This window comes from Hippocampus comes, unplaced genomic scaffold (genome assembly GCF_001891065.2).
Source record: "Hippocampus comes isolate QL1 unplaced genomic scaffold, H_comes_QL1_v1.1 scaffold22, whole genome shotgun sequence".
Classification (NCBI taxonomy): domain Eukaryota; kingdom Metazoa; phylum Chordata; class Actinopteri; order Syngnathiformes; family Syngnathidae; genus Hippocampus; species Hippocampus comes.
In genome coordinates this window covers 2,589,220-2,615,764 of record NW_017806175.1, presented here as the reverse complement: position 1 = coordinate 2,615,764, position 26,545 = coordinate 2,589,220, and the positions used below count along the sequence as shown (strand labels likewise).

The 26,545-nt window shown below is 42.6% G+C and overlaps 2 protein-coding genes and 1 long non-coding RNA gene across 3 annotated transcripts in view; 2 read left to right on the top strand and 1 right to left on the bottom strand.

The window, feature by feature from the left end:
* On the top strand, positions 1–7,466 carry fkbp8 (FKBP prolyl isomerase 8). Its single transcript, XM_019896780.1, has 9 exons — positions 1–160; positions 519–778; positions 1,366–1,535; positions 2,507–2,595; positions 2,675–2,895; positions 2,966–3,138; positions 3,222–3,299; positions 4,918–5,052; positions 6,006–7,466. Exons 2-9 carry the CDS (start codon positions 547–549, stop codon positions 6,090–6,092), a joined length of 1,185 nt encoding a protein of 394 aa, XP_019752339.1. The 5' UTR covers positions 1–160; positions 519–546; the 3' UTR covers positions 6,093–7,466.
* ell (elongation factor RNA polymerase II) overlaps positions 4,120–26,545 on the top strand; it is a 31,224-nt gene continuing 8,798 nt past the window's right edge. Inside the window, exons 1-5 of the mRNA XM_019896779.1 lie at positions 4,120–4,603; positions 8,437–8,624; positions 20,319–20,363; positions 24,673–24,794; positions 26,345–26,508. Of these exons, the coding sequence (XP_019752338.1) occupies positions 4,564–4,603; positions 8,437–8,624; positions 20,319–20,363; positions 24,673–24,794; positions 26,345–26,508 (559 nt within the window). The 5' untranslated portion in view covers positions 4,120–4,563. The remainder of the gene's footprint in view (positions 4,604–8,436; positions 8,625–20,318; positions 20,364–24,672; positions 24,795–26,344; positions 26,509–26,545) is intronic.
* LOC109532122 (uncharacterized) lies at positions 7,365–26,545 on the bottom strand. The gene is made up of 3 exons (XR_002171319.1): positions 26,536–26,545; positions 22,915–22,919; positions 7,365–7,530 (listed from the first exon to the last, which is right to left on the bottom strand). It is a non-coding gene; the product is annotated as an uncharacterized LOC109532122 (long non-coding RNA).

The following is a 26,545-nucleotide window of genomic DNA, read 5'->3' as shown; positions in this document are numbered from 1 at the left end:
AGTCTCGCGGTAGTACAAGGGTAACTGGAAGTGGGGCTTTTGACGAAATTGTTACTTGTGTTTTCCCACATAAGCTGGCTGATTTCTGAAATAGATATAACTTCACCGTCAGTTGAATGAAGTGTTCGGCTGCCACTACAACAAGCGACCGTGTTCGAAGGTAAGATACACAGCTACACGCATGCTATTTTTTAATATATTTGGAGCCAACGACTGACATTAGCCAGTTAGCTTTCAAGCACAACTACATCAAGGCCAGCTATCCTTGATGGGACCGTAAGAGAACTTTCTAGAAACTTCCAGAAACGTGAGGAAGGCTTAGAAATAGTGACGTATTTTGCACGTTTGGTTAGTTTGAGTTATTAATTAATAAACATTAATGGGCACGTTCAGAGAAGAAACTAAGCGTTTCGAGATGTTTGAAATCGTCACGAAAATGTCCTTGGTTTGTGACGTCACCATCCACGGTGTTGATATGGGATATTACATTTGCTATCAACGTTTCATAACCCATTTAGCACCTCCATCTTATGACCGGGAAAGATCATGGACGTCGTCGATGGTGAGGGCAGCGCGGCGGCACCGGCCAAGAAGAGCGGCCGGACGTCGTTGCTCGACAGCGGAGAAGACTTTGAGGTCTTGGATGACGATGACATTGACGACGACCCCCCTCCTCTGGAAGACGCCGGCGGTGGGGAGGGCCAGGACGCGCATGAGGAACGCGGAAACGAAGAGGCAGACCCCGGAGAAGCCTCACAGGAATGGCTGGATGTGCTAGGTTGGTGCTTTGCTTCGTGGCTACCGGCTAACGCACTGGAGAAAATCTGTGCTGGTACGAGCGTGTTGCCGAGAAGGCGCAACCACCAAGCACAGATTCTTTTCCTTTGACGAACGTCGTGGCCAAAAAAATGCTGAAAACAATCCACAGCAGGTCCACACGATGAACTTTATACGTTGCCAAAATTTGTGTCGCCTCAACTTGTATGGGCGGAGACGGGGGTGAGTCGTCCATCGGGATAAGCCAGCCGTCGGTTCCCTGCGATGATATGGGGAATATCTGGTAGCCAAACTACAGACAGCCAAACAAAAATGTATTTTCTTCTTTTTGTGCTGGGCTTTAAGAATGAATTTACGCTGTTGGGATAATTTTTCTGTGCAGGTTTAAATCATTTTAATGCACATTAACTCATGACCTTAATATATAGATTGTGTTAAATGTCACTGTAAAATGTGAGGAGAAGGTTAAGGACATTTGCAAAAACTGAGATAAAGGCTGGTGTTGTTTTTCTGCCTAGTCAGAGAAATTGTTCCTGTTTGAGACAGAATGTTATGTGTTGTAATTGTAATGAAACATTTTGTTCCTAGGTAATGAGCAGCTGAAGAAAAAGGTCCTGGTAGCAGGCGAAGGCCGGGAGAGTCGTCCAAAGAAAGGACAGAACGTGACCATTTGTCTTAAAGCATTCCTGAAGGATGGAACGCTGGTGGAGGAGCAGCCCGAGCTCACATTTACGCTTGGTGACGGCGATGTCATCCAGGTAATGAATGGCCAGTGAGTACTATTTGTTCTGGCTTGGCTTCAAACACCTACCTCTAGGTGATTTGCTTTCAAGTGTTTCATGTGTTCCAGCAGTACTCTACAGTAAAAACTTGCCTGTATACTGATGTGGTGGTGTTTTCAATGGGAATTTATGGAGCTTCTTAATAGGCCAACAGCTCTAACTCCATCTTCCATTTTGAGTAAAAATTATTTATCCCATTTTGACAAGAAATGGTTTCTGAGAAATGCTTACTCCTCATAGCTTACCCTCAAATGGTAGCACCTTTTTACATTTTGACCCAAAAATGTATGCCCTTCCATTTGGATCAAACATGTCATCTGCTTATTGCATTTTGATGAAACATGGTCTCTCCTTGCATTCTGACTCGAAATGTTAATTTTCAAACTGTTTTGACAAATAGTCTCTTCTCCTTTGATTTTGATTAAACTCGATAGATTTTGTTTCCCACGTTGACCTAAAATTGTCTCTAATCCTTCCTAATTTGAACTAAAATTTCATTCCATTTTGATGAAGCGTGGTTTGTCTTTGCTGTGTTATTCCAAAAATTCTACCTTGTGTTCACCTTACCATTTTACAAAAATGCTTTCTCCTGCCATTTTGACTGAACTATACTATAGAGCCCTCAAGGTGACACGTAAAAAAAAAAAAAAAAACACCTTTTCCGTTCCCTCGCTAATAACTTTGCCTTCCCTCCAAAAAAACTGCGTTCCCTCGCAAATATTTATATAAGTGATTGCAAGGGAATACAAAATCCCACCCATGTCACCATAGCGGCTCCATACTGTATACACTATTTTGACAAAGGGTTGAAAACAACTGTCATCCATTCTCTTGACCACTAGGTGGCGCTACTATAATTGATTTATTTTCAGTTTGGTATGGGAATTCATGAGAAAATCTCTGACCGTCCAATACTGTGTACATTGTTGTTATTTTTGCCCTCCCAGGCCTTGGATCTCGCAGTGCTGCTCATGGAAATGGGCGAGAAGGCACTCGTCCAAACTGCTGCCATTTATGCGTACGGTACCTGGGGAAGGTAATGGCAAGAGTTTTGCTAATAGATTGCATGATGCACATTTCTTGTGTAAAATGCTATTTTCAATATATTTTTCTAGCTGTGACCCAGATGTGCCACCCAATGCTGAGCTGTCCCTGGAAGTGGAGCTGAAGAAAGTCTGCGATGCACCAGACATGGAGCTGCTCCCTCCGCTGGAAAAGATTGCACTGGCCAGTGGAAAGAGAGAAAGGGGCAACATTCTATATCAGCTCGGAGACTTTGCTTTTGCCATCAACTCCTACAGCATCGCCCTGCAGATCACAGAATCCAGCTCCAAAGGTAGCGTGACAAGTTGACCCTCACACTGCAAAAAGATCGAATGGCCATCTGTGTTTGCTTGTCTCGACAGTGGACATAAGTCCGGAGGAGGAAAAGGAGTTGACAGACGTGAAAGTGAAGTGTCTGAACAACATGGCGGCGGCGCAGCTCAAGCTGGACCACTATGAGGCTGCATTCAAGTCGTGCGTCGCCGCCCTCACTCACCAGCCCAATAACATCAAAGCACTCTTCCGCATGGGCAAGGTAACACGTTTCGCATACTTTCACTTCAGAGTCCTTGTCATCATTGAAGCTGTGACAGTTACAGTGCTGTATTCTCACTGCAGGTGCTGGCCTTACAAGGCGAATACGGAGAAGCCATTCAGACTTTGAGAAAGGCACTGAAGCTGGAACCGAGCAACAAGGTAATGTGCACCCGATGCTATAATCCGGAAAACTAGGTTGTTGGGACATTTCAGACATCTGAATATGAAAACACCGGAATGTCTATAAAAAACAATATTTTCATTCATTGGTTGTCTTTGACCTACCTTCCTGTAAATTACAGATGATACGAATTATTCCCTGTTGAAAACTTGAGAAAATTAACCCCAATGGACCCCAGAGATGCTCCCAGTTTCCTATCGAGACTTCTTTGCTCCCGATGAATATGAGTTGAGCTCATTTCCCTCCAGGAAGGCCTTCTTCTGACGAAGGGCCCCGGCCCAAATTTTAGGCACAGATTTGTTGTCCTGTTGAGCCAAGTTATAAGTTCTCAAGATACATTTCAGTCAGCTTCTTTTGTAGTTTTGTTTGCTTTTTCATAGCGAGGATGGCATCTTTCTCCTGCTGCTGCTCTTGTGTTTCTACGAACATTTTGTGACACTTAAGTTCATTTCCTCCGTAAAGCGGTTTAAGTATCATCTACTCTTTTAATTCATTCTTGAGTGTCGAGATCCTCCCGTCATTTCGTTTTTTGAGGTTTAGTATCTCCTTCACAATAGCCGCTAGTCCCTCAACTAATGCGCAAGCCTTTTTGAGGTCGCCATTTTTCGCAAACTGCTGCTTACTCAGCTCTCTGCAGCCGTCTTTTCTCCATGCCAACCTAGAAGTCCTATTAAGATTTGCAAGCGTAAAATGTATAAAAAATACTCTTTAGTACTCAAGCTTACTGTAAACTCAAGACGCTTGTAGGGCTTGAAAACCAAACCTTTAAGTAAATCTGCGAATGCATGACGTTGCCAATAGCCAATGAGTGCCGTGATTTATTTTTGTATTTTATTTTTTACTGACAGCCTTGATGTACGATTTTAGGTGGAGATCAAGGAGATGAGTTCAAAGATTTGGCACTTTGAAGTTCCACCTAGACTGTATTTGGAATGTTTCCCTGAGTTGGCGCTCATCCCTTTCAATTGAAAGCACTGTAATGGGCCACTAGATGGCGCCACAAGGTCACAACCCTCAGTCTGAGTCGCTGATTCATCATTTCAGAGGATGTGCTTTCGAGTGGCTTTAAATAGGTTTGGCCTTGCCATCTCGTGCCTTCTGTTCTTCCGCTCCCACAGATGGACATATAAGGTTCGGTGACCATGTGTGATTCAGAGCTAGAATACTCCCCATGCAGTCCTACACCAATCTGTCCGACACGACTTGGCTTTTTCAGCTTTTCATTCACCGTGCCAATTGTAAATGAGTATAGGTGTTATGTACTTGTGTGGGTTAGTTTTTTGTGTGCCAGGCCGATTATCTGTGCCGATAATTGCCGTTTTTATTCATATCGGCCTTAAACAATCCAATGGCTGATAAGCGATCAATGTAAAACTTCAGGGAACAGTTTTATTAAATTTTGTAAGACACCGTTGACTAGGCAGAGGGCGATTAGCTTCTGCGTCATCCGTCTGTGCATCAAGGAGAAATGTCTGGCCACATTTCCTTTGCCGTTCATCATTTCCAAACCATCCAAGTATGAACGTCTGTCCTTTGTCCTCTTGATATACTTCCATTATCCACGTTGGCTCATTTGTAACCATTGTGCCCCTGTAGACCATCCACGCGGAGCTGTCGAAACTGGTGAAGAAACACTCGGAGCAGAGAGGAGCGGAGCAGGCCATGTACAAAAAGATGTTGGGCAACCCCGCCAACAGTGGCGCACACAAACGCTGGATCAAGTCATCATGGGTGAGCCCCTTTGAGATGTCCCCTTGAGGTGTCTTGAGTCCAGTCAGATATCAAAACTATGATGTCAAAACTATTACAAAAGGCCGTGGAAGAATCTCTTGACATTTTGATAATTACCACATGGTTGGGAAAGCTTCCTTCGCTTAAACAGGGTATACAAGCACTTAATTTTCATACATCCCTAAATTGGACAATATTTATACTACAAACCTAAATATTTGCTTTCCATTATTAGACATGCCTTAAAATTTCAAATTCAATTTGTTGAAAAAATGATTTAAAAAAAACAGTCAAATGCAAGAGGGGATTGTATTTGCTTTGTGGATGCCACAAGATGGTGTCAAAGGACTATTTTTGTCTAAATGAAGTTCTTCAACTCACTTGAAATTGTTTCCTTGGTACCAGTATGCCACCAGATGGTGCCAAAGCAATAAATATCTGTCACAGTTCTAAAGGCTCGCAACCGAAATCTCCACTAGCTATTCCAACAAATGAAATAATTTAATTTTTCTTAAATGGCATGCACTTATAAAGCGCTCTACGTACACCCTACTTTGTCTAAAAAGCTTTACAAAGTCTTTTACACCCAAGTCACATCTCACTTTGAGTCACCAGCGATTAATTCACAGCCCGACAGTTGGGAGTAGTGTAAGAATAATGTAATATGACCCGATTTATTCAGAGAAACAAGATAAACGTTTGACACAAGGACTCCACTGCAAAGGATTTTGTGATACTGAAAAAGCTGGGGAAAAACTACTGGTTACCGCGAAATGGGCTGATTAATGAAAAAAAATGTAATGCATAAAACAATCCTCTAATCATGGCTTTTTTTTGTTTCCTTGTTTTTACTGAGGAAGGATGAAAACTTCTTACTTCAATTTACTTCCATTGTGTTGTTATAAACATTAACATTGACACACTCTCTTCTTTCTGCCCCTTTTCCTCTACAGGGTCTCAGCTGGAAGTGGTTATTTGGCGCCACAGCGGTTGCCATCGGCGGCGTAGCCTTATCGGTGGTCTTGGCTGCCAGAAACTGAAGCCCCCCCATTCCTTTTTTCTTTGGGTTTTTTCCTTTCTTTCTGTATGTCAGCTAGTGAACGGACCAAGAAATAAGCACATCTGGCACTGAGGACATGTCAGTAGAGTCATTGGGATGATTTTTGAGGAGGAGTTCATGGGAAGTTTTTGAGTTTGCATAAGTGTATTCGGATGCTGACAAACCTTGCAGCTTCCAATTAATAATGATCCCTTTTAGCAAATGGCCGCTGCATCTGCAAAGCAAAAGGGTCCCGTGTAACAGTCATAAAAAGCTCATAATTTCCTCCTACATAAATGCTGAATTCGCACCAATTTGTTGTTTTTTTGCTCATGGCCAAAAGCTGTGTCTAATATAAAAATATTTCTTGGGTGGTATCTTGCGGCCAAGAAGTGATGTTGAAATGAAGGGAGGAGCTTCATTTACATTTATTCATAAAAAAGCCATTCACCGCCTCTTTTTTTCTCCCCCCTCTCATCCGGGTTACCTGATTTGGATGCAGCTGCATCCCTTCCAGCACACCAAATACAGTATGCACACATTGCAAGTCTCTGTTGCACTTTGAAGTTTCCCATGACAACTTACAAAACGTTCCCTTACTGACTTTGTTGCGTAGCATAAAACTTTTTTCCTTGTTTTTTTTTGGGGGGGGGGTATTTGCGTACCTCTATTTCTTGCCTTGTAGACGATTAAAATACATTTTAAAAAAAGTAAAAACATGGTATTCTCTTCCCCCCCTGATTTCGATCAGGTGAAAATGATGTGATCGGGCCCAATTTTCAATCGTGTAGTTGGGATCAGGACATCCCTAATATACGCTATGCTTTGTGAATGGGGGGGGTGCACTGTTATGCTTTTTCCTTAGAACCACCCCTACAATAATGGCCCAAGTCTTTTCAGTTAGTATTTATTAAAGAGAATGTGTGTTGAATAAGGTACAAAGTATGGTGTGCTGAGACAAAACATCCAAAGCTAAACGTTCAGAACACTCTGAGGTGATCTGGAATGCGGTTAAACAGTCCTACCTCGCGTTTGTCGTCATCTCATTAACAAAGTCAATCCAAGATGCAAGTGAAGTATGTTCGGTACGCATATAATTACAAATTGATGACTCATATTATCGCCGTGACAACCAGGGCGGTGTGCAGCTACACCAAGTTTTGACACTGCAGAAAGAGCCTATTTTGGACATTTTTGTCACTTATACCTCAGGTTTTGACCGTTGAAGACCAAATGTTGACAAGTCCAACACAGGTGGATTGTGATTACTTTGTTTCCTTTTAGGTGTTAAATTTATTCTAGCGTCACTGCTTGTTGCTCTGTAATTTACCCACACTGAATGTGTCCTAAATTAAAAAATATTCCATCAACAGTTTGTCACAGTTTTCCTGTGTTAATTTTATATTCATCAGAATAAACTTTTCCTGAAGTTATCAAACCTGTGTGCTGGTTTGTTCTAGGACCCTACAAAATTATATGTCAAAATTGAGGCAGTTTTTGTTTGCGAACTGAAACATTTAAACATACCGTATTGTACACGAATTCCATTGGATGGTGATAATGTGAGCTATTTGTGCAAAGACACTTCCGACGCTGGCTTCTTGTAATACAATGCATTTCGAACGAGTTTGGTAGGTATTGTTTTTAATGTTTGATTAATGTTATTTGTAATTATGTAGTATTTATGTTGTCGAATTTACTGATCAAATTTTCAGCTTTTTGAAACTAGTTTTGACTGAGGCTGAATCACATTTAATACTTCATGTTTATTACATTTCATTTTTAGGTTTGATTTCATATTTATTGTAGTTTTGACTAATTGTATTTTATTTAGGTTTGAATCATACAAATTAGCGTAATAACAAAATCTGTTTCCATACTGCTGGGGACCTTATAATGACGTAATTGGAATGACCTAATTCCTCTACCTCCCCCTTTGAAATGAAGCCTGCGTGAACGAAGTGCTTTTTACCGTAATGTGTCCTCCACACACCAAAAAAACAACCTGTTTGAAAGGTTTTTGTCAATGGAGTGTTGTCCATCTAGTTTCCCAGTTTGGTTACAAACCCATTTTTAATCTAAACTCTTAAAAATATGTATTTATCGTTTTCTTTATTAATCTCAATGGGAGTGACGTTTTCTTTGTGGGCGTGTCAATCAAAATGTGCCGACGTGACGTCATAACGTGACGACAGTATATGGACTACCCAATTGTCAAGAAACGGGAATTGTCCGTTTCCGGCCCAAGTGCGTGCGCGCGCGCCCCCAGTACGTCCGTGTGTTGTGTATTGCGCGCGTGAGCGTAGGCGTGTGTGTGCGCGCACGCGTGAGCGTGCGTGTGTGAGTGTGTGCGCGTGTGTGTGAGTGTGTAGCGGCGGCGGTGGGAACGGCAGCCAAGATGGCGGCGCTGAAAGAGGAGCGGAGCTACGGGCTGTCCTGTGGAAGAGTAAGCAACGGCAGCAATGTCTCCGTTTTCCACGTCAAACTCACTGACAGCGCGCTGAGAGCCTTCGAGGGTTACCGCGGCGGCAAGGTAAGAGTACCCCCGGCCCTCGTGAAACGAGACATTTGGGGCTGAGGTGAGGGAGGGAGCGGGGTTTGTTGGAAGTATATCCGCGAGGCTGTGACAGGCGGCGGCGGTAGTAAAGCTGGAGCGTAGAAGGGGGTCGGTCGGTCCACTCCAACTCGCTAACCCCCCTCTTGAGCCCCGACAGGCGGCCACACCAGGGGAGTTTAGCGGCCACTCGGTCCCCCCACTGAGCAGCTTGACTTGAATTAGGTAGCTAGCTTTTTTTAACCAGCAACAGCCAGACTTGAGTCTGAAACCCCCACCGGGACACTCGAGTGTCATATTTTATTTTATTTTATTTTATTAGTGGATTACTTCCTCTCCCCAATTAGTTTGTGAAATATATTTCACTCAAAGTTGTTTCTGGAAAGTTTAAGCCGTCAAAACAATCTGATGAAGCACCCGGCAAGTGGTCGCACCATCAGTGGGAGATTCTTAAATATAACACTGCTACTGTACAGTGGTGCCTTGACTTACGAGTTTCATTCGTTACGTTTCGTAACTCGAAGTACTCGTTTCTCGAAACAACACGAACCTCCCCAATTAAATGAATGGAACTGCCATTCATCAGTTCCAAGCCCTCCTCTCCAGCAAGCACTAAATTACAATGTTTTCATTTAAACAGAAAAAATATCAAATAAATAGTAACAAAAATGTAATCGACTTTTCTTAAGTGTAATTCTGGTAAAAATCTCACATTTGTGTGTTGTGCCTTTAAATGGCATGGCCAGTTCTAGATCTCTCCTGCCTTGTATGCAGCAGCAGGTACGTTGTCAGTCTTTTTTTAGTCGAGGTTAGGGCTGGGCGATATCGCACATATTTCTTTTCCACAAAAAGTCTGATTTTGAATTTTTATTGATTTCCCACCCCTTCAATATAAAGAGAAAGCAAATTACACTGACATTATTTGAAACTTGGCGGAATTGTCCCTTTTCAACCCCGCAACTAATGATTTTAATAATCAGTCAGGTGATTGTTTTGTCAGTTGATGAATCGGATTTTAGAAACATGTTTATTTCCATCCCTTTATTAAAAATCATGACGTTATTTCAAATTGACAGTGCAGAAAATGCACAATATGAATGAATTACGATTTCTTACTGGTTGTAACTGGTTTCGTCCGTAACATCCATCAGAAAATGTTTATCATTATTTTCCATGTTTTCCATGGTCGAAGCAAATCAACACAAAGATGATCAGTACACTTTTCATGGAGGCTTACAGAAATTAGATCTTTACCATTGAAAAGTTGAAATTCCAAACATTTGGTCAATTTGAAATTGAAAAATGTATCTAAAAAATTAATCGATTATCAAAATCATAATGAATTTAATAATTAATTGATTTAATCACGCTTTTTTAAATTGAAAAAAATAGTTTGATCAATTAAGCCCTAGCGTAAGTTACTTTCCACAAACTTTTTCCAAATAGCACAATCACTTTCAGTTTTCTCTTAATTGGAGCATGTTTACATTTAAAAAAAACTAACTTAAAGATGCTCGGCTCGAAGCAAATGAAGTTCACTATTCATGAGAGCGAAAGCGCAAATAAGCATACCACGTGGATGTAAAGAAGCATAATTCATCAACCCATGCAACATTTTCCCCCCAAATGTTCTTTAATGGGCTTTTTGGTATTTTTTCCCTTCAATTTAATGAATATTTTTACTATATTCCTGAACATAAAATGAAGAGTTGGTGTATAATATGTGTTTTCCATTTATTTATTTTTTTTTATAAGACTTCTGATTTCAAATTACACTTTGTTTTTGTAGATTTTTGGAGAATCCATTGCCCGGATGATTTTTAAACATATATTTTTTCTTTCTTCAATTGCGAGTATAAATTTGAGTCACGGGTGCTACATGGCAGTAGCTTAGATTGCAGCAAGCAGCAGTTTGGCAGATTTTGACCAAACAACAAAAAGAGAGGTTCTTTTTTTAACCTATTTTTCCACTGTATTTAAAAAGAGAATTGCATCATGTCTGTTTCATCAAAATATGCCACGTAACGTTTTGCTCGAAAGTCCGCTAGCTTGATGCTAACACACAATGTAGGGCGCCCTAGATAGCCTAACAAAGCTAGCAACGATGTTGCGGTGTTTTCACTCTTAAAGCAACGGACAGCACTGTCACACCAGCATCCTGCAGGAAACCATAGCTATGATTGTGGCCCAAAAGAAAAGAGAGTTTCATGGCCCTGGTTGAATTTGTGGAAAACGCTGTGCTGCGCTGGGGCTGCTGCTACTCGCCCAGAAGATTGCCTTCTAACATTTCAGCCCCTATAAATATTTGACAGAGAAAACCTGACTGGTCAAGAGAAGTCCTCATGGACCTCATGCAATGTTTGCGTACAATGTCACTCACAGATGAGCACTAAGTATAAATTGTGTGTTTTTATTTTGACTCTCTCTTCTCAATATGAAAAAATGCCTCAGTTTTAGTTGTATGGCAGTATTCTTATGCCATTTTTTTCATCCATTCATCCATCCATCCATCCTCTGAAGGGTGGCGGGCATGCCGTAGCCTATCCCAGCTGTCTTCGGGCAGTAGTCAAAGTACACCCTGAACTGGTTGCCAGCCAATCGCTGGGCACACATAGACAAAGAACCATTCGTAATGACAATCACACCTCGGGACACTTTTGGCGTTACCAATCAGCCTGCCATGCATGTTTTTGGAATGTGGGAGGAAACCGGAGTACCTGGAGAAAACCCACGTTGGCACGGGGAGAACACGCAAACTCCACACAGGGAAGGCCGCAGCTGGAACTCGAACCCTGCACTTCTGCACTCTGAGGCTGACGTGCTAACCATGTGATCACCGTGCCACCCCCTATTTTTTTTTTTTTAATATTATTCAAAATTTCCCATTTATATGAATTAGCATTAAGTTCACATACATGCTACTTTGTGATAGGCTACATGGAGTATGGCTTTGTCGCTTCACTTATTCTGTTCTTCAGAATGTGACCCATTTTAGTTGACTCTGTGAGGCTGTCAAGTAGCATTCTGAGGGAAAAAAAAACATAATTCTTTGTGCTGACGTCCAAGTGCGCAACAACCGTCATCAAGCAGTGAGACGGACGAGGCATTTTGATGCTTCCTGTTTGAGACGTGACTGTCAGCTGGTCGCGCTCCCATTACGAGAGCAGTAGCAAACTACAGCTCGCTTTCCTCCTAACCGGCTGTAACTTCAGCGACAAGTCACTCGATTAGGCCCTCGGTGCAAGGTCCAGATGACTTTGCTTCAAAGGTCAGGATTATGATGCCAGGGTAAAATGATTGCAATCCTCACTGGGCAATGATCGCATGGTGTTTGTCGAAATTTTTCATTGAGCTTTTTGTCGATTCTTTACAGGAGCAGCATTTTGAAAGCTTACTCCACTGAAAGCTAAACTTCACAGCCCCTGTCCTGGCATTGCAGAGTATCCTTTCGCACAGTCAGTGTTCCATCTCTTGCTCTGGCCTTGATTCTACCTTAGAATGTGGAAAACTGCCAGCTGGACTTTTATACGGAATAGCGTCACGTAGTAGGCGGGAAAATACCAGCCTTTACAGGCAGTGTAAGTGGGGCAGCGGTGACTTGCAGAGTTAGATTACTTCCCAAAAACATAGAACCAGAACAAAGGTATTGAAAAGACGGTGGTGACAGTCTAATCTTTATCGACTGGCTCAGCCTCCATCTCGCAGTTTTACTGGTTTCACTCATTTCACGCAGGTCTGCACCCACTTGAAAAAAGTTGCACAATGAATCAAATTTTAATCGTGGTCCTGATTTTGACTGCTACACACTCGAATCAATACCCATTATCTGGTTTCAGATTCAGGGGGTGTAACGTTCAAATAATACCAGATGTACTCAGTCAGCCCTTGTTGAATTTTGAATTCTTGGGTAAATGTTATTTTGGTATTAGTCATCGTTTATTCTTGTTTCATTTTGCATGAAAACATGCTTTCAGTCAAGTATTGCAATAAAAATACAGATGTGCCCCCCCCCACCCGGCGGCCCGGTTTGGTAGTGGTTAGTGCGTCGATCTCACAGTGCAGAGGTCATGGGTTCGATCCCAGTTCCGGCCTTCCAGTGTGGAGTTTGCATGTGCTCCCCGTGCCTGCGTGGCTTTTCTCCGGGTACTCCGGTTTCCTCCTACATTGCAAAAACATGCATGGCAGGCTGATTGTACACTCGAAATTGTCCCGAGGTGTGAGTGTGAGCAAGAATGGGTGCTGCGATTGCGTGGCAACTGGTTCAGGGTGTCCCCCGCCTACTGCCCGAAGACGGCTGGGATACGCTCCATCACCCCCCGCGACCCTTGTGAGGATAAAGCGGTTCGGAAAATGGATGGATGGATGTTTCCCCCCAGCATAAAGGAGTAATTAGGATTCATAATTGTGATTACAATATTGATGAAAATAGTCATGCAGCCCCCTAGTCATGGACAGTCTCAGTTAGCTTAGCTGGCAAGCTGTAGCTGCTCTGTCACACTCGTGTGAGATGAGTCACCGAAGCCCTTGCAGGTCCACATCGTCCTTTGTGACACCGTAAAATGAACAGTTGTGCTGAAATTCTGCATTCTCGAAGGCTGAAGTAATAATTGTGGTATTTGTTGAATTTCTCTGATTGTTTTCAGTCTTTCAGCCTGGCAAAAATAATCATTCACGCAAAGTCTTTGTTGTCCTGTCACGCCTCAAGCTTTTCCATATACTCACCTTGATAAATTTAGTTTTCATGGCCGTTGACGTGCAAGTTCACAAGATTAGGCAACGCTGTTACATTCTTGTGGTTCTTTTCTTCATCATAAGTGATGAACTATTAAGATAAAAATATTGCAAAGTTACCGTTGTTAGTCCACTGAACACTGTTTGTTTTTCCCATAGCTTCTGCTGAGTAAAAAAATGAATAAATAAATAAAAAAATCCCAGGGTTCAACATCCCTTTCACCCTGGCGTTCTTCAAGTCCGTCGGTCTCAAAGCCAAAAGTCTGCATTCTTCACAGGATTACTCCCAAGAATCCCCTAAAATTTTGGCTAATCGTCTCATCAAAGTTGAGGCGAAGTCATTCATTGATGATTTAACAACTAATCAGTTATTCATGCTATTTTCATCATCAATGAATCGTTTTGAGACATTGTTCAATTTGAAATTGCCCAAATCTTGTGTTTTCAGCCTCTCAGCGGTAAATATCTGATTTCTGTAATCCTTCATGAAATCAGGCCGATTATCTTTTGCGGAATCGAATTAAAGACATTTGCAGACATCTGTTTTTACTTTGCAAACAATTTATCAACATTTTTTGCCTGTATTCTGACATGTTTTGGGCCATTTTATATTTATATATATCTTTTTTGGGGGCGGGGGGGATAACCTGTAATTGAATCTGAAGCAGCCGTAGAAGTGTGCAGTGGACCCCGGCATTCTCGCGGTCGGGCACTTTGCGGATTCACCTACTGGCAGGTTTCAGGATTTTTTGTTCCAATATTTTTGGGGGGTTTATTGTTTTTGGGTATGAACGAATGAATGCTGACTCTAGACCTGACCCGAGACTCTCCATCCACACCCTCTGTTGCAGTCCAAGGTGTTGGCACTTTCATTTGCCACGCTACTCATTATCTGAGTGCATGAAGCTGCAACGGCACCGTGACCGTACACGCTTCGTCTCATTCCCTCAGAAAGTCACTCGTTATTTTGCATAATGTACTCCTCCAGTGGGCCGATTTCCCGGGAAGACAGTGCGAAGGCGGCTCCATTTGGCACCGATTCAAATTTGCATTGTTGGGCCTTCACGGAAATCTGAGTGTCATTGTTGTTGCTCCTTCCAATGAGTTGTTTATGAACATTATAAAACAGGGCTTTTTTTTTGTGTGTGTGTGTGTGTGTGTGTGTGTGTGTGTGTGTGTGTGTGTGTGTGTGTGTGTGGACATTTGGCTTGATTTTTCCATTTTGAATGGATCCATCTGAAATGAAGAAATCCAGTCATACGGAGGCGGTGGGCTCCAATCACGATTGGCGTCTGCTCTCACGGGATGCATGATCGACAAAATCTGCACACGGAGTTTCATCAAAGCTGTTTACCTTTCTTACTTGTCATTGGCCACACTTTCCGTTTTGTTTTCATGACCGGATATCTTGTTCTTGTCATGCTCCAGACTGTCAGAATGACAAGGGAAGCAACGGAGATGAGCTTTGTGGTTGGACTTCGGGGGTTGGTAGCTTGAAGCGGGTTAGCATGTGCCACTGCAGTGGTTATTTAAGGAATGCTGACTCTCCAGTTTCAGCTGATCATGGGACACGGCGAGAGAGAGAGTGGGGGGGTGGGGGGTGACCCTACCCGCTCAGGCCAAATATGACTCGAAATGTCACAGTAGTCCTCAGTCTTGTGTGGCAAGCTTCTGGCCAGCGATCACGTCACCCTGGATGTCACGGCGTACGCGCCAGACGCACTCCCTGACCCGCAACACGGGAAGTGGTGGCACGTACATCACCCGTTGCCTTGGGCGTGGTCTGCCCCCAGGGTGAGTTTATCCACGCGCAGGTTTTGTTTTCCTTCCTAAGCCCTTTGTCACTTTAATGATGTTCTGTCACTCATTAGGGGAAGTCGTAATGAACCAATCAATGGCCAGACTCGTCTTTAAAGATTCCTTGTTCTTTATTAGCATTGGACAAATAGATATATGGATGGACTTTGGCCAAAAGAGTCTTTGCTAGAGTAACACTAGTGTGTCTTTTACTTTCTATTTGGAAACGGAGATTCAGTGATTAGATTATTCAGTACAGTGTTTTTCGATCCGAAACATCTGAATCAGCTCAGTGACAGTTACAGAAAAAAAATCGCACAATGAAGTCACATAGAGTCAGTTATTAGTGCCGAAACGGTCTTAGCATAAATGGTACCTACCGCTATTCGGTGTTATGGTTTGGCCTTGGTTAAAAGGCAAGAGCGTAGCCAGAAATGTTTCAGTGGGCTGGCATGGGTGTCACACCACTTCAGTGGGTGTTGGTCACAAGTGCGCCATAACATCCCCAGTCAGGGTTTCATGTCATAAAATGTACACGTGTCCAGAACAATGGCCATCATGCTCATAATCACGCAGGAACAAGTCCAAGTAAAAAAAAAAAAAAAAAGTAACATTTTGCTGAGCTTGATTTACTAGTTCGTGCCATTTTCTTCGCTGTCACTTCGCTTTTGTGTACTACTTCATCGTGTTCTTCTAGCCAATGCACTGATTTGCTATCTTATAGCAAATCAGAGTGTCCAATTGTCACAGACGGCTGACGCCATGTAGCATATTGACCAATGGCCCATTCATTCAAATCATAAAAAGCAGTATGTGTGCATTTTGTTGAATGAAACTGTTGACTGTGGATGGTATGACAAACAATGACTTCGCAGCTGTTTTGTTTGCTTGCTATCGTGCGAAAGTAAGCAATTTGACACACATGGATTGTAAGAATTGAATTTTCTTGAAGACAGATTCTCTGACAGTTTGCATTCAGATCAATTGGCTAGTTATTTTTTTAAATATGCAGGTAATAAAAATAACTTGTGGCGGAGTATAGAAGGGGGTCTAAATGTACTGCATCCATGTGAAAACCACAGAAAAATCACAGGTTTCAAAATTTTTCCCACAGTGTCGAGTGGCCAGAGAGTGACAAGGAGTGGCCAGATGTTTTTTTGTTTGTTTTTCATTAACTATGCAATTCCCTGAACGATGAGGATACAGTGTGAAATGAATAAAACGAATTCGATTTGAGTCGTAACGAAAGCAGGAAGCACTTCAAAGGGATTTCTTTAAGCAGACGAGGCCACTTATGGTGAAACACCTCACCTTCGGGCGGTGGGCTGGATCAACACACGAGGCTCTTCTGCTCAGGCATTTCCTCACGTTCTTTTTAAGGTCATTCAAACTGATTTATGTGTTGTACATTATTCGGCCTTTTCTGTGCTATGCTATTGTTGTAATTTTGTCAAGAATGTCATTATTTAAAGAGACTTTTCACATTTATAGCATTATGTCATATTTTCATTGGATTATTTGGATTTTATATGGCGGATCGTTTTTTTTTTTTTTTTTTTTAAATCAGTTTTTCTTTGCAGTTTCCATAGTTCAACGTGTCTGACAACTGTTGTGCACTGCTTAAACGAACAGTGTAATGGAATGGGCAGAATACTTAAAATGAGTAATTTCGATTTGGGGCTGGAGGGGAAAAAAAACCCACAAAATTTATCATTAGGCCATATTGTAGCCATAGCAGAAAACCTGGCACGACATCCCTTTATTCGGCTCATTACAAATGTGATGATGTCAGCGTCTGTTGTGATGTATAAAATACTTGTCGGGCATTGCTCTGTCAACACAGCAGGGCGGGAGTTGTGCGTGTCGGTGTGTGAAATATAACAGCTCTGTATTGGCATCACGGAAATTCCCGGACACACCGATGTCGCCCCGAACGGTTCTGCTACGAACTCTTCTTCTAGTTGGCAGTGCGTGGTGGCATCTGCGGCCTTGTCATCGATCCCACGGTCCAGACCTGTGCTCTGTCCCCCAAGGTTAGCTCTGTGGAACATTCTGGGATCAGGTCCCACAGAATAGTGGCGTGTCAGCAGCCTATTCAAACAAACGGGCTGATGGTAGCACTATGTATGCGGAGCCGGGAGAGGGGAGGGGGGCTGGACTGCTAAAACTGGTTCGGTTTGACCAAGGAGGGTGACTCCATGAAAGGTCTGGATACGTTCTTGGTGTCCCCACAGTCCGGCGTTTTGGAAGTGAAGCGGTCTGTTGCTGGGAGAATTAATCATGAGCATGTATTCATAGGAGTGAGAATATTAAGTCTGATACGAATTGACATGTTCTTTAAAAATAGCCACAAGTGTTAAAAAAAAAACACTTCCACTTGAATATTGCATTACAATCCATCTAATAAGATGAATTGATGATGTGTAGTAGGGATCAAAACTCATGAAAGGCAACATATTTTTTTCTATGTTCCGTATGCGGCATGTGTTGCGTTTCAATGTTTTGCAATGGTCAAAATCTAGCAAAACCTGAAGAAACATTTTTTTTACGAGGGTGTTTGGAATGTCACAGTGCACTTGTTTTTTGTCAAATCTTTTCAATATAGAATACATTTGGAACTTCTGTGTTCTGTCTTGAAATGCGTCAAACTCATTCCCTACCAGCCGTTTTCGCCCCGAACGGTTCTGCTACGAACTCTTCTTCTAGTTGGCAGTGCGTGGTGGCATCTGCGGCCTTGTCATCGATCCCACGGTCCAGACCTGTGCTCTGTCCCCCAAGGTTAGCTCTGTGGAACATTCTGGGATCAGGTCCCACAGAATAGTGGCATGTCAGCAGCCTATTCAAACAAACGGGCTGATGGTAGCACTATGTATGCGGAGCCGGGAGAGGGGAGGGGGGCTGGACTGCTAAAACTGGTTCGGTTTGACCAAGGAGGGTGACTCCATGAAAGGTCTGGATACGTTCTTGGTGTCCCCACAGTCCGGCGTTTTGGAAGTGAAGCGGTCTGTTGCTGGGAGAATTAATCATGAGCATGTATTCATAGGAGTGAGAATATTAAGTCTGATACGAATTGACATGTTCTTTAAAAATAGCCACAAGTGTTTAAAAAAAAACACTTCCACTTGAATATTGCATTACAATCCATCTAATAAGATGAATTGATGATGTGTAGTAGGGATCAAAACTCATGAAAGGCAACATATTTTTTTCTATGTTCCGTATGCGGCATGTGTTGCGTTTCAATGTTTTGCAATGGTCAAAATCTAGCAAAACCTGAAGAAACATTTTTTTTACGAGGGTGTTTGGAATGTCACAGTGCACTTGTTTTTTGTCAAATCTTTTCAATATAGAATACATTTGGAACTTCTGTGTTCTGTCTTGAAATGCGTCAAACTCATTCCCTACCAGCCGTTTTACCACAGTTTGACTGATCTTTCAAGCCTTCCAGATTGTCTTCTGTGAACCTCTTAAAATAAAGAGTAGACTCTATTCTTTCCCCAGTGAAAAAAGGTTTTCCAGCTTTCTTTTGTTCTTCAGTAATTGGTAATAGAGGGTGTGTGTTTTTTTTTTTCTTCTTCTTCTTTGTCCCAGCCCTAGTTGGATCGTAGTTGACGGCAGCAGTGAATGAGTCAAAAGTAGCCTCAAACCCTATTTTGGTCATAGTTCTGCAAATTTCTAATTTCCATCAAATGTAGGATGCCTTGTAATCTTTGTGCAATCGTGGGTGAGTGAGTCGCTTTTTTTTAATTTCCCGGCATTTTCTCGCAAATATTAAGACATGATTAATCATGCAGTGAATTTTGTAAGCAAGGTGCTTTCCGAGCAAAGAGCTCTCACATGGCCAATGGGCTTTTGCAGAAACCAACTTCACTTAGTCTGTCAGGAATGTCAAGGCAGGATTTGCACCACCTTGCTCTTTCTCTAAATCCCATGACGGGAATACAATTCCTTTTGTTTCGTTTCCAAATGCAGATTACAGCCAACCGAAGCTCTGAAAATGTATGTTGGCACCTCCGAATCACAGTGGCCAATTTGAAGTCAACCGATTTGATTGCCCCAATGACGTGGGTTGTGTCAGGAAAGGCCATGCAACATAAAAACTGTGCCAAACAAATCGTGCGAGTGACTCGCTGTCGCGCCCTCTGATGGGACAAGTCAAAAGTGGCAACAACTTGTGACTGCCGCTTCAAGTAAAGCCTTTGTTGCCGTCCACTCGTGACCCGAGTTGGTCAACTATACATTCCAGAAACAGCTGATTCAAGATAAAATCACGTGAATCATACGTTTAACAGAAGAAAGATTGAAGGCTTCGTACGTGAGAGTACAAAGCTTGATTGACTTGACCTCGCGTGAACTTCAAATTCATTTGAAGCAACGCCGTGTGGACGGGGGAACAGCCTCTTTGACTTTCTCTTTGCGTGCGCGTGCGTTCGTGTGTGTGTGTGTGTGTGTGTGTGTGTGTGTGTGTTGGGTGTTCACTCTTTGCTGGAATATGGGTGAGATTTGTCATCTGCAAAGAAAGTTGTTTTAATAACCTGATTCACAATCAATATGTTGATGCGAATTCATAAGTGGGAACATTACAGGTCTATAAAATAAGTATATATAAATATAAAACATAAGCTCTAAACTTTATTGAGTTTTGGTTAGCATCTGGATAAAAGTGCAGACCCTCCCAGATTCGTTTCTGTGTATTGTCTTGTACGAACCAGGAAGCATGTGATTTTTTTTTTTTTTTTTTAAGTGCAGTGTAGAAAATCAAATCTGTTCCTCCTTGCATTTTATTGTTTATTCTTGGCTGTGATCCTCAAATACTCTGAAGAACTCCAATCGTCAGCCATGCGTCTGGGGGACACAATGACAGCAGACTCGCTGACTTATGCTCGGCTCGCGATTGATGCAATTGATAACAGTTATCGAGGTTATTTACACATGGATAGTATTGACTGCTGCTTGCTTTTGAATTCTCTTGCTGACCGACACAGCAGCACCTATTGGGGGCACACGTACATTTTTCAGTCAAAAACGATGAATCGTTGCCTCCCTAGATGTGATCAACCTTCATGACGTGTGTTGCGAGAATTGTGTCAATTGATTGATAGTGGTGACATTTTTCCTTTTTTTTTTTTTCCTTTTTCATTCTAGGTCCTGTCATCACAACCATTGATCACATTTAATGGAAACCAAGGGGTAAGTCATGGGCCCACGCATTTGTTTATCTGGTTGCACGTTGTCACTTTTAGATCGACTTATGAAAGAACTTTTTTGTTTGTTTGTTTGTTTTGCTTTGAACATAACCACATGATCATGTCTGGCCCGCAGCGATGTGCAGAACTACTCTATCTTGCACTTTCCCCCTGCACACTGTATCATCAAATTTAATAACGGTTTATTATCGTATACACACAGGCATGCTGTTGGATGTAGGGATGGACATTTGACTCCATTTCGAATGTCAACTATGGGGACACTGAGCAAATTCTCATGTTTTATGTCATACTTTGAAGAAGTTCAAAATCAAACTTCTTGACACTGAATCAACAGCGCGTCTGCCGCGAGCAGCCACAAAGTGAACTCCATTTTGCCTCAAGTGCTGCAAGACACTGTTGACCGACTCGTTTCGCAATCGGCAGCATTCTTCACGATCAATGAATCGTTTCTCATCGTCATCCCGATAGCTCAGGGGTGTCAAGCTCATTTTTGTCGCCGGCTACATTGTCGTCACGGTTTCCCCTCGGAGGGCCGTTATGACCATATAAATGTTTAACCACCTCCACATATTACATACACAGCGCACAACAAATCGATGGAGAACTTGTTTTGAAATCAGAAGTCAAGAATAATGGCTGGTTCAAACATTGTGATTATGGATTAGACATGACAATTTGAAATTTTGGTTCAGACTTTGGCAAGCATCATGGAAGTTGAAATGCTTGATTTGCTTTTTGCGGGCCACATAAAATGATGTGGCGGGCCAGATCTGGCCCCGGGGCCTTGACTTTGACACCCTTTAAACAGTATCGGCAAAGTCACAAGGATACGTTGCCATTACTGTTGCGTGGGCAGTCATTTAAATTGCGCCACGTAGAGTCCAGACAAGGCCGAACAAACCAAAAGACAATGCGAAAAAACATGGCGCGATCCAACTGCCTGGATATTAACTACAAAAAGCAATATTCTTACACTCGCACGTATACTGTATTGAATCCTTCCATGCGCCACTCCACCACAAAGCAAAGTGGGAATCAAGTGTGCCTCCTTCAAATAAATGCCTCCCATCACAAAGAATAAAAATAAAACCCTTGTTACCATCGATGGCCTCGTTTATGCACAAATAATGAAGAGTTAACCGCGTTAGCCCATTTGGGCTTTTGTCTGTGCGATCCTCTCATGGGTCATGTTTGTCATATGCCCAAATCAGAGGGTTGGCCACATGTTCTTGATTGGATGTTTCAGTCTATTAATGCATCCGATGCCCTTCTGAAGTGACGCAGCAGACTCACTCCTTTCGGAAAACGTGTTGCCGCTGAGGTCAGAATGTTCGGCGCAAGTGCGAAAGTGGCTAAATGACACAGCAGATGCTTCCATGACACGATTCCAAGTGTTCACTCTCAGCTCTCGACTGAGCTCACGCACGCACAGCAGCATGTTTCTCACATGGCGGAGGCAAGAAAAAAAAAGTGGGGGGGAGGGATGAACGTGTGTAATCACAGATGTCTGAGTCGTGTGGATGAGAGGATCCGCTGGCCTTGAAGGGGCACTCGATTGGTGTAAACATCGGCACTGATGTCATATGTCTGTAAAAATGTCCCTGCTTAATGGCGTCGACACCCTTTAAAACTCGCATGTCAGTTTTCTTACGTATTGTGTTTATAATTTAGCCTTTATCGTTAGCATACTCATTCCTTATAGGTTGGAGCTCAAGTTATAATACTCATGACGGAGATGAGTGCAGAATATGAAGAGATGAGTAGAAACGTTGGCTTTGGACTCTGTCACGTAATCTTTTGTGTCCGGTATGCATTCCATTGCATCTCCCAAAATATCCAACCCAAAACCATTCCAATTTTTTGTGTCATGGTAGTACAACTCACTGTGCTTCTGGAAGGTGGGGCTAGACCAGTTGTCATCGACAGAGAATTTCCCACTTTACCGTGTGGAGTTTATTTTATGAGACACTGTCTTGCGACCATGCCATGATGTCACACTATTATGGAAACGGGGAGGAGCCCAAATTAAATGCCAGTCATCAGGGATGCTTGTCAACATTTTTTTCCCCTACAAGCCACACTTGATATTACAGTCATAATAGTCGCCTTAAAAAAAAAAAAAAATTAATTGTGGTTCATGATTGATCCGCAAGTGAGTCGTGAAGTGAATCGCTTTCTGTCTTTTTGGAACTTTGACAAGAACATGTCACTCGAACACAATCCCAGAACATTGTTCACAATGTCGCCCAGTCGTCCATTGTTGCTCTACTTCTGTGTCTCTTGGGTCATCTCCGTGGCTTTGAATTTGTCCTTTTTTTCTAATGAGTCCATCCTGAAAAGAAGTATTGTTTTCTTGATGCCAAGCAGAATGAAAAGATGAGCAGACTTGCAGGCACGACAAAGCAGGAGGGGAGTGTTTGGGCAGCCTGTTTAAATCCACTTGTACCAGTAGCCAAAGCTATAAACGGGGCATTGTTTGTAGACAGGAAGTGCCTTCACATTTGGCGTTTTAGTAATGTCTTAACACTCACCTCATCTGTTTTGTGGTTTCAGTGACGCAAAGCACTTGCAGTGCACTTTGCTTCTCGTCTGGCACTAAATCAAAATTGTTAGCTTACCCTGTTGCTGTGTCTTAGCTCTGGGTGCCGCAAGATTGTATTCCTCAGTCTCGATTTTGCTGCACTACTCTATTCCCACGAATATGCCTCCGCACCTTACCTTTGGCCCCAAAGTAAATAGTAGAACGTCGCTTTCCTCCGTTGCCGCTTGCTAAGCTTTCCGGTTCCAAATAGACAGCATTGAGTCAGAATATGAGTCCTGAATTCAGTATTGGAACTAATTCTGTATTTGTGCCTCCCTTATTCAAACATTATTTTTATTTTTTTTTTTGCTTGAGCAACAACTTTGCAAATTTTCTGAGGACAATGCAATTCTGACTTCTCTCTTAACGCCCGGCCATATTCTGACTATTCACACTTACAAATTGTACGCATGTGATGAGTTTGGGCCTGCGAGCCATTTGGTGTGGGGGAGCCTCGCTCTCGACTCATTCTTTACAGTGAGTCACTGAGTCAACTGCGTCAGTCCTCTGCGGCTTCGCCTCCCTGCATCACAATCGTTCTCACGTCCATCTCCTCTTGGCTTCCGAGGTCTCCGGCTCAAATTGTAGCATTACATTTTATATCCCCTATAATGTATAGCTGCGGAGCCGCCAACCAACATTTTCTGCCAATAACGCTAAATTACAAACCTGTTGTGATTTATGCGTTTGCACTCACTGGAGTTTGTTTTTCTGTTTGTTTTGTTGATCAGTGGAATTCACGTAAAACCAAAGAGAGTCGTAAAATCATAGACGTCCCAAAGAAAACAAGATTTGTGATATTTTTTTCTGTCGGGTCCCTGAGTGGGCCTTTACCTCGTATTCATTGTAAGCACGTATCAGCCAATAAATGTAATTGAAAAGCAACTTTTTGCTGCTCTTTATGGTCAGTACAAGTGGGTGTTATAACATGTGAGAGTGGAGCAAAATGGACAGGAAAGAAAGGGCATGTATTCATAGTGGGCCACCTGCAGGCTTCACACGTGTGTCAGGCCCTTCGGCAAACAGAGCTGAGCCGCCTTCCTTCCGACCGCATGTCGGCACCGTGAGGGATGAGGAACATAACGTACATAATGGACTCAGTTAAAGTTGTCTCCGTCAGAATTTCACTTTGGAATTCATTTATTGCCGCCACTTCAAGCGACAAAAAAAGCCTTAGAAAAAGCAAGACTTGATTTTTGGATGTAGAGCTGCAACTTTGGAATATTTTTAGAACACCAAGTTTGACCAACTATCCCATCAATTAATTGAGGAATTGGAAAAAAAAATATCGATTTTGCATTGTTTAACATGTGCCACGTTTTACATTGCCATCTCTGTGCTTTTGAGTGTGTGTGACTTTAAAAGGCGGGGTCTGGTGAGTGACATGTGCGTCAGCAAATAAGACTGTAGTTGCTTGGTTTTTGGCACAGGTTGGCTAATGGCTAGCTGTTAGCTGGCTAACCGTTAGCAAGTTTGTGTGTGAAGTGACTGGGTCGTATGAGAGAGCATATGAATATGCCAATACCCCACAAGCTTCAAATGTATTTTAAGATTGAATATGACATAATTTTTTTGCCAACATTTATTTCATCATTCCTTATATTATTGTATCACAATAGCATCTTTCTTCCAGATTTTCAGTTTCTGTATCCACTGAACATGTTCTGTTGAGTCACATGTTGATGTTGTTGGTTTTTGCCTCTTGCAGAAAATTTCAATACCACGGTCGGAAAATTCCAATGAACTGCACACGTTTACTTTCTACCTGTCCAACGTGGGCAGAGACAACCCGCAGGGCAGCTTTGACTGCATCCAGCAGTACATCACCAGGTGAGGGCCCCACTCTTGTCCCTTTGTTCAGCCGCTCCGCATCATCATAAAATATTTCCTAAGTCGATGGCACTTTTGGGATATCAACCGAGGAACGATAAGTTTCATCAGTTTTACCTACTGTCATGAAACTGGGTAGGACATCGGGTGAAAAGGCGAGGCTTTGAGCAAGTCAATCGTGCAATGACACTCGAGAGCGTGGAAACAATCCCAGGAGGCAGACCAGATAAGGCGCAAGGGGCTGTAAACAGTTCATATCAACTTCACATTTTATATCGTTGTGAAATAGAATTTACCAAGTCTTGGATTATTCACCCACGATTAGGAAGGAAAGTTTGATGATGCCTTGATAATCAGCTGGTGCGGACCAGAAAAATCAAATGTCTAATTCAGGATGGCACATTTATTTGGTGTATATAAAAGGCCTAAACATTAGGGGTAACTTATTTAATTTTTTTGCCTGTCCTCAAAAACATCATTTTGTACAGTCCTAAATACAAATCAGCGTTAGCGCAAAACCTTCAGGATTCTGCTTGAAAGTTTTTAAAAAAATGTCAGGAAAAGCCTACTAGAACAGTTTAACTTCATTTCGGGTTAATGAGAGGAGCTTTGTGTGATGGTTTGCTTGGTTCATTTCTAACACAGCCACACCCCCAGTAATAAGAGGGAGTGCAGGCTTATGCAATCACATTGTTGCTGGTCTTTATTTTGTGCTTCTTCTCTCTAAAACAGGTATTTTTTCCAATTTAAATTGTATAGGCTAGAAGTCACAAATATGGTGGAAAAAGTTTTGAAATGTACTCTTGGTCTTTTTTTTTTTTTTTTTTTTTACATTTGAACAGGGGTGTGTGAACTAATTATATTCATTGTACATCCACCACGGCCAGACAAATGCCAAGATACCGAGAGACAGGCCAGTGAAACCGCAAGTCAGTAGGACGACTCATCCTTGAGCCCTACAAATTGACCTCCGGTTCTATGTTGTCAAATATCGTTGACCTTTTCCACACCAAAGTACATTGACACGCTCTCATTGCTGTCCCACTGTGCAAAAAAAAAAACTAAACCCTCAAATGTGAATCAAATAAAATATGAACTGAAGTCAAAACCAGAAAGGAGATGCACTCTGCCGAGTGTCAAAACTCTCTGTCCCTGAGCAAGTGGAGTCACGTGTGAGTTGAACCACATCTCGGGCTGGATCCTTATCAGTGCGCCGGGCGTCCATGTGAAACCATAAAATGACAGCGCTCGGCCCTCTTGCTGCCGCGGCATCTCATTTGCTGCCAAACTATTAAAATGGACGCACGAAAGCGGTCAGACAGAGAGGCATTTGCTGTGTTCATGTGGAGAAATCCAGACATACGGTAATTGGGAAAGTAATAGTTGCACCCAAAACATGTCCGGAGTCAAACTGTCTTTGGTTACAGTATAAAACTTGTCGTTTATTTAAATGTTTTGTCAAGAATAACAGCCCCCCACCCCCAATTGAATCTTTGAGTCACCCCGCCCTGTTCTTCCTCTCTCACGGTCTCTCTTCTTTGTTTTGGCAGCGAGGGTAGCATTCAGCTGGACTGCTTGGGTGCCATCCAAGACAAGATTACTGTATGTGCCACAGACGACTCTTACCAGAAGGCTCGAGAAAGCATGGCCCAGGTCGAGGAAGAGACGCGCAGCAGGGGCGCCATTGTCATCAAGCCCGGCGGCAGATTTGTCGGTGAGCGGCATTCCTTAAGAAAGACACCAGAAAAAAC

Excerpts from the sequence above, each read along its gene's own strand:
- fkbp8 (XM_019896780.1), top strand. The coding sequence starts at position 547 with ATGGACGTCGTCGATGGTGAGGGCAGCGCGGCGGCACCGGCCAAGAAG. Across the intron at positions 2,896-2,965 it reads CACAGAATCCAGCTCCAAAG|TGGACATAAGTCCGGAGGAG; the intron begins GTAGCGTGACAA and ends TTGTCTCGACAG. Across the intron at positions 3,300-4,917 it reads AGCTGGAACCGAGCAACAAG|ACCATCCACGCGGAGCTGTC; the intron begins GTAATGTGCACC and ends GTGCCCCTGTAG.